At 26.9% G+C, this 17,173-nt stretch overlaps 1 protein-coding gene across 1 annotated transcript in view; it reads left to right on the top strand.

The window, feature by feature from the left end:
- Positions 1 to 702: 702 nt before the first annotated feature.
- LOC111637258 overlaps positions 703 to 17,173 on the top strand; it is a 34,655-nt gene continuing 18,184 nt past the window's right edge. Inside the window, exons 1-2 of the mRNA XM_023382709.1 lie at positions 703 to 793; positions 4,995 to 5,310. Of these exons, the coding sequence (XP_023238477.1) occupies positions 703 to 793; positions 4,995 to 5,310 (407 nt within the window). The remainder of the gene's footprint in view (positions 794 to 4,994; positions 5,311 to 17,173) is intronic.

The following is a 17,173-nucleotide window of genomic DNA, read 5'->3' as shown; positions in this document are numbered from 1 at the left end:
GAAAAGAGAAAGATATTCATATATACATATATATGTATAAATGATTTTTTAAGTACCGTTCAACGTTCAAAAGATGCTAGAGATCATTAATCTTATAACAAAATAGAAAAATACAGCTAATTAATTTTTGTTTCAATTTATCAATTGCCGTTCAAACTATCTTTATTCCTTCGAATTAATGACATCTGCTGCTTATAACTGACAACTGTTAGTTTAATTACGTTTCCTACGGGATTATTGTCATTTGAACTGACGACTGACGTGTAATAAGACCTCAATTAAAGCAACCTGCGTATCTTTACTATAAGTGTTTGTATTAAATAAAGTTTATATCGTCAAAATATTTTTCATTAAGAAGAAAATTGTCAAGATTGTACACAATTTAAATTGTTCTAATTAAATCGTAAATTTGATAAAAACACAACATTTTCTCCCTTAATCTAATTAAAATTTTACAAAATTTTTACCTTATTCTCCTCCCTCTCTCTTTCTCTTTTTTTAAAACTTCTCTTTAATAAAATCATTATTATATAAATATTAAGGTTAAAAATCTATAAATAAACATCGTTTTATAATCAATTTTTTACAAGGTTTAAAAGCTTGTTAAAATTAATAAAGCCTCTTAAAATTTATGTTATTTCTAAGGATTAATGTCATTATTATTTATTATTTATAAAAAAAAATACTAATAATAGTTTAATAATGATAAAAATCGAAAATACTGGTTGCATATGTAAATTAATTCGGATGAAAGATTTTGAAGGAACAGCGAATATTGCTACAGTTAAGACAGGTATTTTTTTTTAATGATTTAAAATTCGATTTTAATGCTAACTAATTACGATAAAGTAAAAAATAATCGCAGAAAATAATGTCAATAATCTAAAATAAAAAGTTATTATTATTATTATTATTATTAAACATACATTAATCGGCTTATATTGTTACATTTTTCTCTTCGTCTCTTCCTATCCTGTAAGGTATATCGCATATAGAATTAATTAGAAATCCTTTAACTCCTTAAATAGTATTATCATTTTTTTTTTAACCTATATAAAGTTTTATAATTCGATTCTAGCTTGAGGAGAAATTCATAAATGTCAACTTTAAAGTAAAAAGAAAAAAAATATATATCGAAAAAGTTCAATTTTTTTTAACTCTCTCTCTCTAACTATTATTTTGCATTTCTTTGAATTATGTAGTTCCTTATTAAATATTCTCTCCAGGATTCGAAAATTTCTAGAAAGAATATTTGATACAGAACTATTGAATCGTGGATTGAAGATTTATTCGAAATCGCCGCAAGTCGTCGTCGTCTTATTATAGGAATTCTAAGGGATATATCTACATTCAAAATATTCAAAAGTAAAAGTTGTACTTTTTTTACTACACGAAAATAACCTTTTAAAAACGAATATTTTAAAAATTTATATATATATATATATATAAGCCTATATAAAAATCTTTAAAAAATCATAAATATAAACTTGACTTTTATTCATTTCAGTTTTTGTTTAAATATTAAATTAATTAAAAATTCTTACTAGTTTTTTTTTTAGCTAAAGGCGATTCAGTCGGGTAAGTAGTTAAAAAACAAAATCTATACTTTTTATACTTATATTTTATCATTAATTTTAAGCATGAGTTGTAGTAAAATTTTATAATTATGAAGCGTAACATATGTCTGGATTGAGGAACACGTGTTTATGGAAACTTATACGGTTGGTAGAATTATTCATTTTAGCAATGGAGAATTTTGCCATAATTCTATGGAAAGGATGACAAAAGACTACTGAAATGTTCGATTAAGATACCAGAGTGTGGTTCGCGGTGCATGACGGGATATCGCTTACCATCCGCTATGGGCACTCTGCTGGAACTGATAGGAACGGGCAATTCCTGTTGACTGGTTTTGGACGAGTGAACTGTAGGATTTGGATTGATTTAAATTTTAAATTTTTAGCCGTCCCAAAGAAACTTGCTTTTCTGGCATCATTGGAAAACTTACTCGATAACGGGAAAAGTTTGTGATGGAAATTTTTCCATTTTCAACGAAAAATATGGACTGTCTGATATGATTATCTGTAGGATACGTGTTTAATGTCCTAAGATGAAATTTTCCTTATTTTTATTTTTTTTTTCAATGTATTTTTATTTTAAAAAGTAAAATTTTTATCCAAGTTACTGATAGAGATTCAAATGTAACTGCTTCCATATCGTAATTTAAACATTATTGAGTAGATTAGCAGGTAATGATTTTTATCAATAGTTATTTAAACTGCATATTTATCTACTAGAAAAGTATTTTCATGATAAAGTCGATCTTGGAGTTTTTTTCTTCTCTCCTCTTCTATACAACAAATGATTTCTCATTTTTCCAAGTAGCAAAAATCTCTTGGAGAAGGGGAAAAAATGACAAATTTAATGGAAAATTTAAAGCTATTTTCTCTATTATAATACTCTAGAAGTTCTATATAGAGTAAGATATCGAAAAGAGAAAGATATTCATATATACATATATATGTATAAATGATTTTTTAAGTACCGTTCAACGTTCAAAAGATGCTAGAGATCATTAATCTTATAACAAAATAGAAAAATACAGCTAATTAATTTTTGTTTCAATTTATCAATTGCCGTTCAAACTATCTTTATTCCTTCGAATTAATGACATCTGCTGCTTATAACTGACAACTGTTAGTTTAATTACGTTTCCTACGGGATTATTGTCATTTGAACTGACGACTGACGTGTAATAAGACCTCAATTAAAGCAACCTGCGTATCTTTACTATAAGTGTTTGTATTAAATAAAGTTTATATCGTCAAAATATTTTTCATTAAGAAGAAAATTGTCAAGATTGTACACAATTTAAATTGTTCTAATTAAATCGTAAATTTGATAAAAACACAACATTTTCTCCCTTAATCTAATTAAAATTTTACAAAATTTTTACCTTATTCTCCTCCCTCTCTCTTTCTCTTTTTTTAAACCAAGACGATAAGAATCTAAAAATAGCAAGTTTATAAGAGAAAATTACTTTTAATAATATAAAAAAAAAAGATATTAAATGTAGCAAAGTGAATTAAACTTAAAATAATCCAGTAGAAAGTAGAGAAAAATTTTATGGCTCTTGCCTTATTTCTTCATCTTATTAACTTTAAAGTAATAACATCTCGTTAATTAAGTCTTGTTATATATTTGATCAGCTTTTGATGCGAAATCACTATCGACTTCATTGCTTTAACAAAATAAGATATAATTACTGGCATCGTTAAGCTTAATCTAGATAAGCAAACGAGATTACAACTTTACAGTTTTTCTTTATTTATTCTTTAAAGAAAATAAGTTTATAGGCTAAAATGTCATCCGAGCATAATTATGAAGAGGAGTTAATGATTGTTAGGGATTAGATAGAAGGTATGTCATCTGGAACGAAACTTTTGTTAATTGACTACCTGAATGATTCCTCAAACTTTTCTTAATAAGTATAAGGATTATATTAGTCATCTTATCAGCACAAATAATCCGTAATTAAGAAGGATGATATATTCTTTATGGCGAGAAGAATCGAATAACGAAAAAGATTTTATATTTAAATTCATTATGCGATTTTAATATTTAAATTTCTCCTTCTGTGGGGTTTAAAAAGCTAACTTTATCAGATGCTAATAGTTTAGCATTTAAGATTACTTATTATTAGTATTATCTGATGATGAATTTAAAGTTACTATAAATACTTTTTCTTAGTTTTTACTAAAAATTTTCATATATATATATTTAAATTTAGTCGAAAGTATCAGGTCTGATAAAGCGATGACAGGTTAAGAGTGAAGCACTGAGAAGACTCCAATGATTTTTCGTAGTGCTCTTATATTTAAGCTGTTGTCAGTCATAGAGAATAACTTCGAATAATTCGAAAGAATATTTCATAGATATCGCGTAAAGCAAACATTCTAAAGTCAAGTTAAAGTAAAATTTTTTAGAATAATAATCGTAATTTACAAACAAATTATTGTAAATAAAATTGATTTTGAATAAATACAAATTACGAAAATTTTGAAAAAAAATATGGTCTTTTATGTGTTTTAATGACCAGAAAATAATTTATAATAATGATGATAATGTAAAGAATAAAAATAAATAAATTAACCACGAGCATAAGCCACATAAATCATATGTCCAAAGAAGAAAAAAAAATGATGTTTTGGACCAAATGGGAAGTGAACCCACGTCATTCAGAATCTATATTCTCTTTTATCAAAAACAAATATTTTGTTATGTNATATCGCTTACCATCCGCTATGGGCACTCTGCTGGAACTGATAGGAACGGGCAATTCCTGTTGACTGGTTTTGGACGAGTGAACTGTAGGATTTGGATTGATTTAAATTTTAAATTTTTAGCCGTCCCAAAGAAACTTGCTTTTCTGGCATCATTGGAAAACTTACTCGATAACGGGAAAAGTTTGTGATGGAAATTTTTCCATTTTCAACGAAAAATATGGACTGTCTGATATGATTATCTGTAGGATACGTGTTTAATGTCCTAAGATGAAATTTTCCAGCTAAAAAAAAAAACAAATAAATAAATAATAAAAATAATAATAATAAATTTTCCAAGGTGAAATTATGTAATAAAAATGCAAATATCTCGACCCCGCATTCGAAAGATGAATTAAAAATAATTATATTTTTGGAAGAAAAATTTCGATTTATTTTCAATTAAAATATTTAAAATAAGCTTTTATGTATGAAAATATTATTAATATTTACATATTGTTCTCATTAAATACGCCACTGTTATAACTAATTCCTCGGGCAGTTTCAATTATCGAGAATTATCTGTAATATTTGCATTTAAATAGTAACTAACGTCATTGTTAACGTGCATCTTTATGTTATGTTTTCTATTGATTTCTTCGTCTTTGAACGAAGAGTAAAAGAGATTTAGGTTTGAAATTATTATTATTTTTATTATTTTTTTCTTTATAGGTACCAACCCGGGTGAAGACCCTATGGAGTCACCAGTGGGACATTATCCCCATCCAAGTCCCTATTGGGAAGCCGAAGAAGTCGATTACACTCAATGCGACTGCCCACCTCCACCTCCGCAGTTTGGTGTTCCCCCTCCTCCTCCCCCGCCATCACAACAGCAATGTCGAGCGGGTGGTACTGGACTTCAAAATTGTCATCTGGTGACTGTCGGAACAATCTATCGTCATTCCAGTTTTCCTTACCTTCCAGTTATAGCCGTTTGCACATCAGTAGTGATCGTTGCATTGGTCGTTGCTTTCTTTCTTCTCTGGAAGTAAGTACCAAAAATAACTTATTTTCTACGTGTTCCTGTAGAACATAAATCATAGCTTTTATACTTTAATTTCTTGAAATAAAAAAAAAGAGGAGAAAAAGTATGATTTTAATCTTATCAAATGAGAGCTAGTATCAAATTCAAACTCGTCGCGGATGATTGTTCTATGTCGAGCGTTAACTAAATAACGTATAAAAATGTGAATAATGTAATGTTTTTAATTTAAGAAGTGTTTTAAAGTTTACTATTTTTAAAATGTATTGAGACAAATATATTAAATAATCTACATAAGAGAAGTGGAGTGATGACGATGGCGCGATAAGATGATAGGAAAATGCCAAACGTATTATGAAAAAATAAATTTCAGTAGATAAACTTATATTGAGCTTATCAATTGTCTAGCATTGTTAGATTTCGATAGGAAAAAAAAACAAAAATTTTTTTTCCTCTCTCAACATCATTAAAATAATTTTTTTTCTTTAGAAAAAAAAAAGCTAAAGAAAATTCCACGTTCTCTTTTTTTAAACCAAGACGATAAGAATCTAAAAATAGCAAGTTTATAAGAGAAAATTACTTTTAATAATATAAAAAAAAAAGATATTAAATGTAGCAAAGTGAATTAAACTTAAAATAATCCAGTAGAAAGTAGAGAAAAATTTTATGGCTCTTGCCTTATTTCTTCATCTTATTAACTTTAAAGTAATAACATCTCGTTAATTAAGTCTTGTTATATATTTGATCAGCTTTTGATGCGAAATCACTATCGACTTCATTGCTTTAACAAAATAAGATATAATTACTGGCATCGTTAAGCTTAATCTAGATAAGCAAACGAGATTACAACTTTACAGTTTTTCTTTATTTATTCTTTAAAGAAAATAAGTTTATAGGCTAAAATGTCATCCGAGCATAATTATGAAGAGGAGTTAATGATTGTTAGGGATTAGATAGAAGGTATGTCATCTGGAACGAAACTTTTGTTAATTGACTACCTGAATGATTCCTCAAACTTTTCTTAATAAGTATAAGGATTATATTAGTCATCTTATCAGCACAAATAATCCGTAATTAAGAAGGATGATATATTCTTTATGGCGAGAAGAATCGAATAACGAAAAAGATTTTATATTTAAATTCATTATGCGATTTTAATATTTAAATTTCTCCTTCTGTGGGGTTTAAAAAGCTAACTTTATCAGATGCTAATAGTTTAGCATTTAAGATTACTTATTATTAGTATTATCTGATGATGAATTTAAAGTTACTATAAATACTTTTTCTTAGTTTTTACTAAAAATTTTCATATATATATATTTAAATTTAGTCGAAAGTATCAGGTCTGATAAAGCGATGACTATTNTATATATCTGCATAAATATTTTATAAACAAAATTTGCTATAGTTTTTCTTTTTTATCATTAAGAAATAGGATTAAAAATTTTCCACATAAATCGAGAAAACTGTATATTAAAAAATAAATTAAGCAAAAGAAAAAAAGCAATTTCTAATTTTACAAAACAACACAAAATGAGTACATTAAATTCTGTAGTGATGTGAAAATCAACTGCCATCAAAGCGTGTCTGTAGCGTAGCTATTTTATCTTTCTCTGCCATCATTCTGTAGCCTTCGTGTCCATCGCATATAAAGGCGCAGGATGTACATTGTCCCACCTTCTAGCGATGACTAAGTCTAATACTGCACGTCGGTGTATATCTAGGCGGCAGGTCATTCCTTTAAACTGCCGAAAAACACGCAAAAATCTCATCACGCTATAGTAAATCGGATCTATTCGTCACCTTCCACTATACTATACGGACATCGGTTGAACAGACTTAACCCCAGCAATGGTAAACTACGTTTTCACAGAAGATGGAGATGAAAGTCTCTAGTAAGAGATGAAAAATCATAAAGGGGGCCAACTTAAATGGCCTGTTAACACGCACTCATTGATTCTAGCTAGCCTATTTCTATCCCAAACAACTGTTTTTGTTTTGTTTTTTAAACAAATTTTCAACTTTTCTTATTATTGATTAGTAGATTAGTAGTCGCGCCTTTTTACTTTTAAAATTTATAATCGATTCGATTATTATATATAATTTTTTTTTTCAAAAAAAAAATCGAGTGATTTATTGCTTTTCAATGAATGGATTATGATTTATAGGTTTTCTTCCAGCTTATTGTTAAATATTTGCGCTGATAACATTTTGAAATGATAGACGATTTAAAGTGAGGGGAAGAAAATTCTATAGAAACGATTCTTTTCATAGATTATTCGAAAGAATAGAAAATTTTAAAAATTTTTGAATGTTGAATAAATAAAAATACTATTTCTTCTTTTCTATTTTAAACCTTTTTTTATGAATCATCTAAAAAAAATATATTCTTTTCTTTAAATTTCCTTTCATAACTCTTAACAATGATTCCGTTTCGATGTATAAATATGGCAAAGACTCAATTTGAATGTAAAACATTACTTTAGAAACAGAATTTAAATTTATATTGAAAACAAACAGTTAAAATAATTTCGAAAGTTGAAACGATTGCTAAACGTATTCTATACATTTACATATAATTTCAAAACGCTTTTATCATTTGCATATATAATTCGTTTTCTTATTTATCAAAAAAATTACTTCGCCTGAATTATATATATATATTTTCCCCTTCATCTCGCTCTCTAGCCAATATTTGGCACTCGAGATTGATGGAAAGTCGAAAGGGGAGAGGACCATAATTAATAATAGGCACTGTTGACACGTCATTTCAATGCAAATCCAACTGGTTGGAAAGGAAAGTAATATATGTTTCTTAGTGAAGGGAATGAAGCTTAGCAATAAAATTAAAAATCTACAGCCTTGGATAATCCGATGTTTGAATCCCTAAAGGTGATGATATGGATTGTCGATGGTAGCAATTTTCGATTTCGAACTTTTAATTAATGTTCTATTGAAAGAAGTCTAACTTTACACGTCAGCAATATTACTAAGTGTGTGACGTATTTTTTGAACTTTCACTTAGTTAAATTTATTTATTTTCTCTTAACATTCGTGAATTTTAATGCTTAAACACATAAACGAGTAACAAACTTTCTTAGAGATTATTTAACTTCATCACGCCATTTTTATTTATTATTATTGAAGTTTAATATAGTTATAACGGAATTACATTTAAATTTATATGGCTTAGTACTTTAATGCATTATTAACAAAGAAAAAATAAATAAATAAGAAGCCCCTTTTTATCACAAGGACTCTATTTTTGTTATGGATATTTGTATTATTATTATTATAAACTTCTGGAGTATGTTTCGCCTCATCAGAATTATTGTTTGGCAAAGTTACGGCTAGAATAATCAACAAATTATTATTCAGAATATGGTAAATTGTTAGTATGCGATGTGTAATTTCCATTCAATTAGCTTTAGAATTATATACGGTGTCAGCTTCAGCCTCGATGCAGTGTATCACGCGTGAGCTTCTTGTGCAGTCAACATCAATTACGTGACGTTCTCCGACAGAAGCACGTAATCACTTTGCTTTCTTTACAGAAAGAAAATCAACTCCACATGGAAGGAAGAAAGTCAATTTCTGCAATGCCGACTCACCGTCAACGTCGATAAGGCTTTTTTGCTAAATCCCAATAAGCTGAGCTAGATAAGAAAGGAAAAAAAAACAAAGAAAAAATACGCCTGATATGAAACGAGTAAGAGAGATTTTAAACACAGCTTCTATCGGACGAAACACTGAATCCAGTTTCTGCGGGAGGATTTAATAGAGAAAAACTAAGGTATCCGATTGGATGCTGTGAGATGATGAAGACACCTGACACAAGCTAACTTAACCCAACAGAGACTGAGTGTCATCTCTTTAGTCTACAATATATACAATTTTCTCAATATAAGTACTTTATTTAGATCGAATATTCCAGTTATAACTGATGCTGAAGTTTCATTGAGCTAGATAAAAAGAATTTTTGAGATTTTTTTTTTTTCATACCGATATTGAAAACATCAACATTTTATATAGTAAAGTACTTGAAAAGTTTATTATTTTAACATTTTATATTTTGACAAAATTAAATGCATAACCCTTAAGTAATCTTATATACATGTATACCAGACGTAGTATAAAAAGTTGATTCTAGATCTTACATCAAATATTCATTAATATCAAAATCATGTATAAGATCAGAAGAATTTTCTAAAAATAACAATCTTTATTTGTTTAAAGGACAAAAATTTCTATAGAAATGTCGAAATTTCTTTGATTTGATTGGAAAAATAACATTTTCCGACTCCTTTCCCCCTTTCTTTTTTTATCCTTTTCGAGTTTTTTAAATTCAAAATGTCACATATAAGTTTATCCTCTTACTACAATCTTCAAATCTTATCAGAAAGTATTATGCTATGAAAAATACTAAAATTTTCAAAGTTAAATATTGAAATTATTATATATCTGCATAAATATTTTATAAACAAAATTTGCTATAGTTTTTCTTTTTTATCATTAAGAAATAGGATTAAAAATTTTCCACATAAATCGAGAAAACTGTATATTAAAAAATAAATTAAGCAAAAGAAAAAAAGCAATTTCTAATTTTACAAAACAACACAAAATGAGTACATTAAATTCTGTAGTGATGTGAAAATCAACTGCCATCAAAGCGTGTCTGTAGCGTAGCTATTTTATCTTTCTCTGCCATCATTCTGTAGCCTTCGTGTCCATCGCATATAAAGGCGCAGGATGTACATTGTCCCACCTTCTAGCGATGACTAAGTCTAATACTGCACGTCGGTGTATATCTAGGCGGCAGGTCATTCCTTTAAACTGCCGAAAAACACGCAAAAATCTCATCACGCTATAGTAAATCGGATCTATTCGTCACCTTCCACTATACTATACGGACATCGGTTGAACAGACTTAACCCCAGCAATGGTAAACTACGTTTTCACAGAAGATGGAGATGAAAGTCTCTAGTAAGAGATGAAAAATCATAAAGGGGGCCAACTTAAATGGCCTGTTAACACGCACTCATTGATTCTAGCTAGCCTATTTCTATCCCAAACAACTGTTTTTGTTTTGTTTTTTAAACAAATTTTCAACTTTTCTTATTATTGATTAGTAGATTAGTAGTCGCGCCTTTTTACTTTTAAAATTTATAATCGATTCGATTATTATATATAATTTTTTTTTTCAAAAAAAAAATCGAGTGATTTATTGCTTTTCAATGAATGGATTATGATTTATAGGTTTTCTTCCAGCTTATTGTTAGTAAATTAATTCGGATGAAAGATTTTGAAGGAACAGCGAATATTGCTACAGTTAAGACAGGTATTTTTTTTTAATGATTTAAAATTCGATTTTAATGCTAACTAATTACGATAAAGTAAAAAATAATCGCAGAAAATAATGTCAATAATCTAAAATAAAAAGTTATTATTATTATTATTATTATTAAACATACATTAATCGGCTTATATTGTTACATTTTTCACTTCGTCTCTTCCTATCCTGTAAGGTATATCGCATATAGAATTAATTAGAAATCCTTTAACTCCTTAAATAGTATTATCATTTTTTTTCAACCTATATAAAGTTTTATAATTCGATTCTAGCTTGAGGAGAAATTCATAAATGTCAACTTTAAAGTAAAAAGAAAAAAAATATATATCGAAAAAGTTCAATTTTTTTTTTTACTCTCTCTCTCTAACTATTATTTTGCATTTCTTTGAATTATGTAGTTCCTTATTAAATATTCTCTCCAGGATTCGAAAATTTCTAGAAAGAATATTTGATACAGAACTATTGAATCGTGGATTGAAGATTTATTCGAAATCGCCGCAAGTCGTCGTCGTCTTATTATAGGAATTCTAAGGGATATATCTACATTCAAAATATTCAAAAGTAAAAGTTGTACTTTTTTACTACACGAAAATAACCTTTTAAAAACGAATATTTTAAAAATTTATATATATATATATATATAAGCCTATATAAAAATCTTTAAAAAATCATAAATATAAACTTGACTTTTATTCATTTCAGTTTTTGTTTAAATATTAAATTAATTAAAAATTCTTACTAGTTTTTTTTTTAGCTAAAGGCGATTCAGTCGGGTAAGTAGTTAAANTGAATCATCTAAAAAAAATATATTCTTTTCTTTAAATTTCCTTTCATAACTCTTAACAATGATTCCGTTTCGATGTATAAATATGGCAAAGACTCAATTTGAATGTAAAACATTACTTTAGAAACAGAATTTAAATTTATATTGAAAACAAACAGTTAAAATAATTTCGAAAGTTGAAACGATTGCTGAACGTATTCTATACATTTACATATAATTTCAAAACGCTTTTATCATTTGCATATATAATTCGTTTTCTTATTTATCAAAAAAATTACTTCGCCTGAATTATATATATATATTTTCCCCTTCATCTCGCTCTCTAGCCAATATTTGGCACTCGAGATTGATGGAAAGTCGAAAGGGGAGAGGACCATAATTAATAATAGGCACTGTTGACACGTCATTTCAATGCAAATCCAACTGGTTGGAAAGGAAAGTAATATATGTTTCTTAGTGAAGGGAATGAAGCTTAGCAATAAAATTAAAAATCTACAGCCTTGGATAATCCGATGTTTGAATCCCTAAAGGTGATGATATGGATTGTCGATGGTAGCAATTTTCGATTTCGAACTTTTAATTAATGTTCTATTGAAAGAAGTCTAACTTTACACGTCAGCAATATTACTAAGTGTGTGACGTATTTTTTGAACTTTCACTTAGTTAAATTTATTTATTTTCTCTTAACATTCGTGAATTTTAATGCTTAAATACATAAACGAGTAACAAACTTTCTTAGAGATTATTTAACTTCATCACGCCATTTTTATTTATTATTATTGAAGTTTATATCGTTTAAATTAATGTTTTTTCTTCTTTATATATATAAATAAAATCTAATTTACTTTAGAGAACTTTTTCTTTATAGAAAATGAATACATAAATAAAAATGAATAAGTTGTTGTATAAATGGATATTATGCTTTATTATCACTATGAGCTATCGTATAGAATGTTTCAGGGCGATGTTATAGTTAGACATTAAAGGAATACTTCGTAATTTTTACTAATTAAGCGTACGATAATAAACAAACAGTGGTAAAAGCGGACGGTAATGCAAGTAATGTTGCGTGATGCTACTAAATGATCATGAGATGGTCATTCCGATTTCTCTGATCATTAAGCAGAAAGTACAAACATGCCCAATTTAGGATATATTAGCAATATGAGCATGAATAATTCTTGTATAATAAAATTACGCATTCCTTAAAGCATAATCGATTCAATTATATATCTATTGCTTCATTAAACTCATTCAGTAATTTTTAAATATGTTAGAAAATTATAATTTATTTACATTCTTCTTAATCGAGTTGTATAATATTAACTCGTTTAACTTTATTATTATTTATTTTATTTTTTTTCAAGTTAATTATCATAAACAAAATTTACATTTTCTTAATCTTATACGGTTTGGTAAATTTTTAATATTTTTCTACATTTTCGGCATGTACAATTGCAATTCTTGTCTCTAAGAATCCCGAATTTATTATTAGATTCTTCTTGGACTTCCAACTTCAATTTAAAAATTTTTCAGGAATATTCTAGCAAAATTTTCTACATATTTTATTTTTCTTTTGTGTAATTTTCAAACGTGACTTTTTTTTTAATTTTTATTTTCTTCTCTTTCTGCAGAAAATAATTACTGTAGTAAAAAAAAAAATAACCTAATTCTTTCATGGATTTGTAAGCAATTAACTAAAACAAACTCTCCATTAAAGTTTAATCGTTAAATAGGAAACTTTAATTAACTCATTTTTGTTAATTTTATTATCAGTTAAAATGTCCTTAATAAACTTTTATATGAAGTATTCACTTTATAGCTAAAGTTCTCTTGTCGTTTTCACGATATAATATCGAAAATGGGGAAGGATTGTTTGTTGTAAAACGTTCTTTTTCTTTTCTTTTTTTTCTGTGGAAGAATAGCAATTTTCTAAGTGAAAATTTTTGAGTTTCTTGTTAGGAATTATGAAAATAAATACGCGATCGTTTTCGACCATTGGTGTAGATACAAAGCTGTAAAATTAAATTAAAACAAATGATGCTTTAAAGGCAGAAGAAGTGTTAGAGGTGATTCTCTGCGATCGTGCCGTGTTCTAGATAAGATTATGAGCTGCTATTTTCTTCTCTTATAGAAAAATATCATTCAAACGTCATTTTATAATGAAATGCATTGAAAAACGTGCTAGTTCGGTGTTTTTGGCGAATTGAGTTTTGTTTCTTATTTTTTTTATTTTTTTATTTTTATTTATTTTTTTTTCTTATACATTGCACATAAATAAAAATGAATAAGTTGTTGTATAAATGGATATTATGCTTTATTATCACTATGAGCTATCGTATAGAATGTTTCAGGGCGATGTTATAGTTAGACATTAAAGGAATACTTCGTAATTTTTACTAATTAAGCGTACGATAATAAACAAACAGTGGTAAAAGCGGACGGTAATGCAAGTAATGTTGCGTGATGCTACTAAATGATCATGAGATGGTCATTCCGATTTCTCTGATCATTAAGCAGAAAGTACAAACATGCCCAATTTAGGATATATTAGCAATATGAGCATGAATAATTCTTGTATAATAAAATTACGCATTCCTTAAAGCATAATCGATTCAATTATATATCTATTGCTTCATTAAACTCATTCAGTAATTTTTAAATATGTTAGAAAATTATAATTTATTTACATTCTTCTTAATCGAGTTGTATAATATTAACTCGTTTAACTTTATTATTATTTATTTTATTTTTTTTCAAGTTAATTATCATAAACAAAATTTACATTTTCTTAATCTTATACGGTTTGGTAAATTTTTAATATTTTTCTACATTTTCGGCATGTACAATTGCAATTCTTGTCTCTAAGAATCCCGAATTTATTATTAGATTCTTCTTGGACTTCCAACTTCAATTTAAAAATTTTTCAGGAATATTCTAGCAAAATTTTCTACATATTTTATTTTTCTTTTGTGTAATTTTCAAACGTGACTTTTTTTTTAATTTTTATTTTCTTCTCTTTCTGCAGAAAATAATTACTGTAGTAAAAAAAAAATAACCTAATTCTTTCATGGATTTGTAAGCAATTAACTAAAACAAACTCTCCATTAAAGTTTAATCGTTAAATAGGAAACTTTAATTAACTCATTTTTGTTAATTTTATTATCAGTTAAAATGTCCTTAATAAACTTTTATATGAAGTATTCACTTTATAGCTAAAGTTCTCTTGTCGTTTTCACGATATAATATCGAAAATGGGGAAGGATTGTTTGTTGTAAAACGTTCTTTTTCTTTTCTTTTTTTTCTGTGGAAGAATAGCAATTTTCTAAGTGAAAATTTTTGAGTTTCTTGTTAGGAATTATGAAAATAAATACGCGATCGTTTTCGACCATTGGTGTAGATACAAAGCTGTAAAATTAAATTAAAACAAATGATGTTTTAAAGGCAGAAGAAGTGTTAGAGGTGATTCTCTGCGATCGTGCCGTGTTCTAGATAAGATTATGAGCTGCTATTTTCTTCTCTTATAGAAAAATATCATTCAAACGTCATTTTATAATGAAATGCATTGAAAAACGTGCTAGTTCGGTGTTTTTGGCGAATTGAGTTTTGTTTCTTATTTTTTTTATTTTTTTATTTTTATTTATTTTTTTTTCTTCTTTCTGATATATTGTCGGCAATTTATATCGATTTAGTTATAGCCAAGTTGCAAAGTACAAAGTTGTGTCTTCTTATTTGAATCAAATTTAGGAAACCTACAAAAGTGCAAAATCGAGCATTACACTTTTAACGAATAAATATAACATTATTTATACCCTTTAAAAGGGTATAAGTTTTTTCTTTTTTTTTTGTAAAAATGACAAGATTGAAGGCTTCTTGGATAAATGGGCAATACATCATGCAAAACGATAAATCAATAAATATGAAAATAAATTTTTCTAAGTTCTTATTTAAAGCTTTTACATTGCGCTATAAATTTTTTTAAAAAATTGACAAGAAATATAATTTATAACTAATTAAAATTATTAAGAAAAATTATTCTTTTCTGTAAGAGACAGAATCAATTGATAAACATTCGCGTTTGTTTCAAATATTTTTTTTTTTTTTTTAATGATGGAGCCATTTTAGGAATAAGGAATCGTTGCGTACAAGCGAAGAACTGTCTTGTGATAATTTAGTGAGGGCATTAAAATAATGTAAAAGCGAATATGATTAGAAAAAGCATGGAATAAACTTCTGGTTGTAGAGTTGACAATACAAGTATCGATCGTATTTAATGGCTCGCTTGTAAGTTGTGCTTTCGAGGTAATTATTGGGTAGTTTTGAAGTTGACTACCCAAACAGATTGTAACATCAGTGTACACCATGTCTTACAGTTCGGCTAGTCCATCACTAACGAGAACATTCGTCCCGAGTAAAAATATCGAATAAAAGGATAATAAATAGGAGCAAACCTATTATGCAGATGTACACGTTCGTATAAAAGGATACAATACTTTCTAACATATTAAAGTGCATTGATAACAGAGAATTTTCGAGCACACTATTGGAATTTTCCGGTAATAAGTCTACTTGGCTCGTAGTTAAGTTTTTAAATATGACTTTAACGACAATCGAAATTTCCTCGAGTAGATATTATTTAACGTTAGAAATGTTTTGTAAAAATTTTAGGCTAATATAAAATCTGTTTTTTGCTTAAATTTATAGATTATTTTCTAATCTTAACTATAAGAAAAATGTGAAGAGTTAAAGAAAGGAAAAGAATGCTAATAATATGAATTTTTATTTCAATTCTTTCAAATATCTATTTTTGGCAAGCTTTTATTGCCAAAAATATCATAATAAATCTGAAACTTTATGGCCATCAACTGAATAAAATGACTAAAAAAAAAAACTTAAATTATTTTCAATATTCTTGAAAGTTTATTATAAAAACAACTGATAAAAATATTAATATATCATCTGTTTATTATGAAAGATATAGCATAAAATGATTGCTAATAATATAAATCACTACAAAACTCGCTTTAAACTATTAAATATTATAAAAATAATTACAGTATAATTATTAATTCTCTTCTATTCACTTTTAAGTTTGGAAATTAATTCATTAATTATTATTAAAAATACTTTTTAATATTTCAAATATACAGGCTTAAAAATATCTAAAAAATTTGTTTTTTTTTCTTTTTGATTATCGCAAGTTTCGAAAAATCTCTACGGATCAATTGAATTTAATGTTATAACATTCATGAATGCAGCATAGTCTTATTAAAGAAGAAGAAGAAGAAAAAAATCGTAAAAAATAAATGAATTTTCTCTGCGATATTTTACTAGAAAACAGAAGAAAAAAAAAAAAAAGATATATTCACAAATTTTAAACTTTAATTTTATTCCTTGTATAGTATACTTTTGTTTCGTTGGTAATCACCCATTTTAGATAAAATTGAAACGACGTACCAATCAATACCGAAAAAACCATTTTCTACCATGTTCCACCATTGTTACTTTTATTTATAAGTTAACGAAAAAGGAAAAAAAAAATTCTACAAATTTTTTTCTTTCGTAAGTTATCAGATTTCCAAAACTTTCATTCGATTTTGAAAGAAATTGAATTTAGTTTTTATCCGGATCTTTCATAAATCACATAAAATAACTACTTATTAATTCTTTATTTATTTTTATGTTATCATGAATGCTTTATTTATTTATTTAAAACCTATTTTTTGCATTGAATT

This window comes from Centruroides sculpturatus, unplaced genomic scaffold, assembly GCF_000671375.1.
Source record: "Centruroides sculpturatus isolate CEXI.00-Female unplaced genomic scaffold, Cexi_2.0 scaffold1157, whole genome shotgun sequence".
In the NCBI taxonomy this organism is placed as follows: domain Eukaryota; kingdom Metazoa; phylum Arthropoda; class Arachnida; order Scorpiones; family Buthidae; genus Centruroides; species Centruroides sculpturatus.
This window is presented reverse-complemented; position numbering and strand designations above follow the sequence as displayed.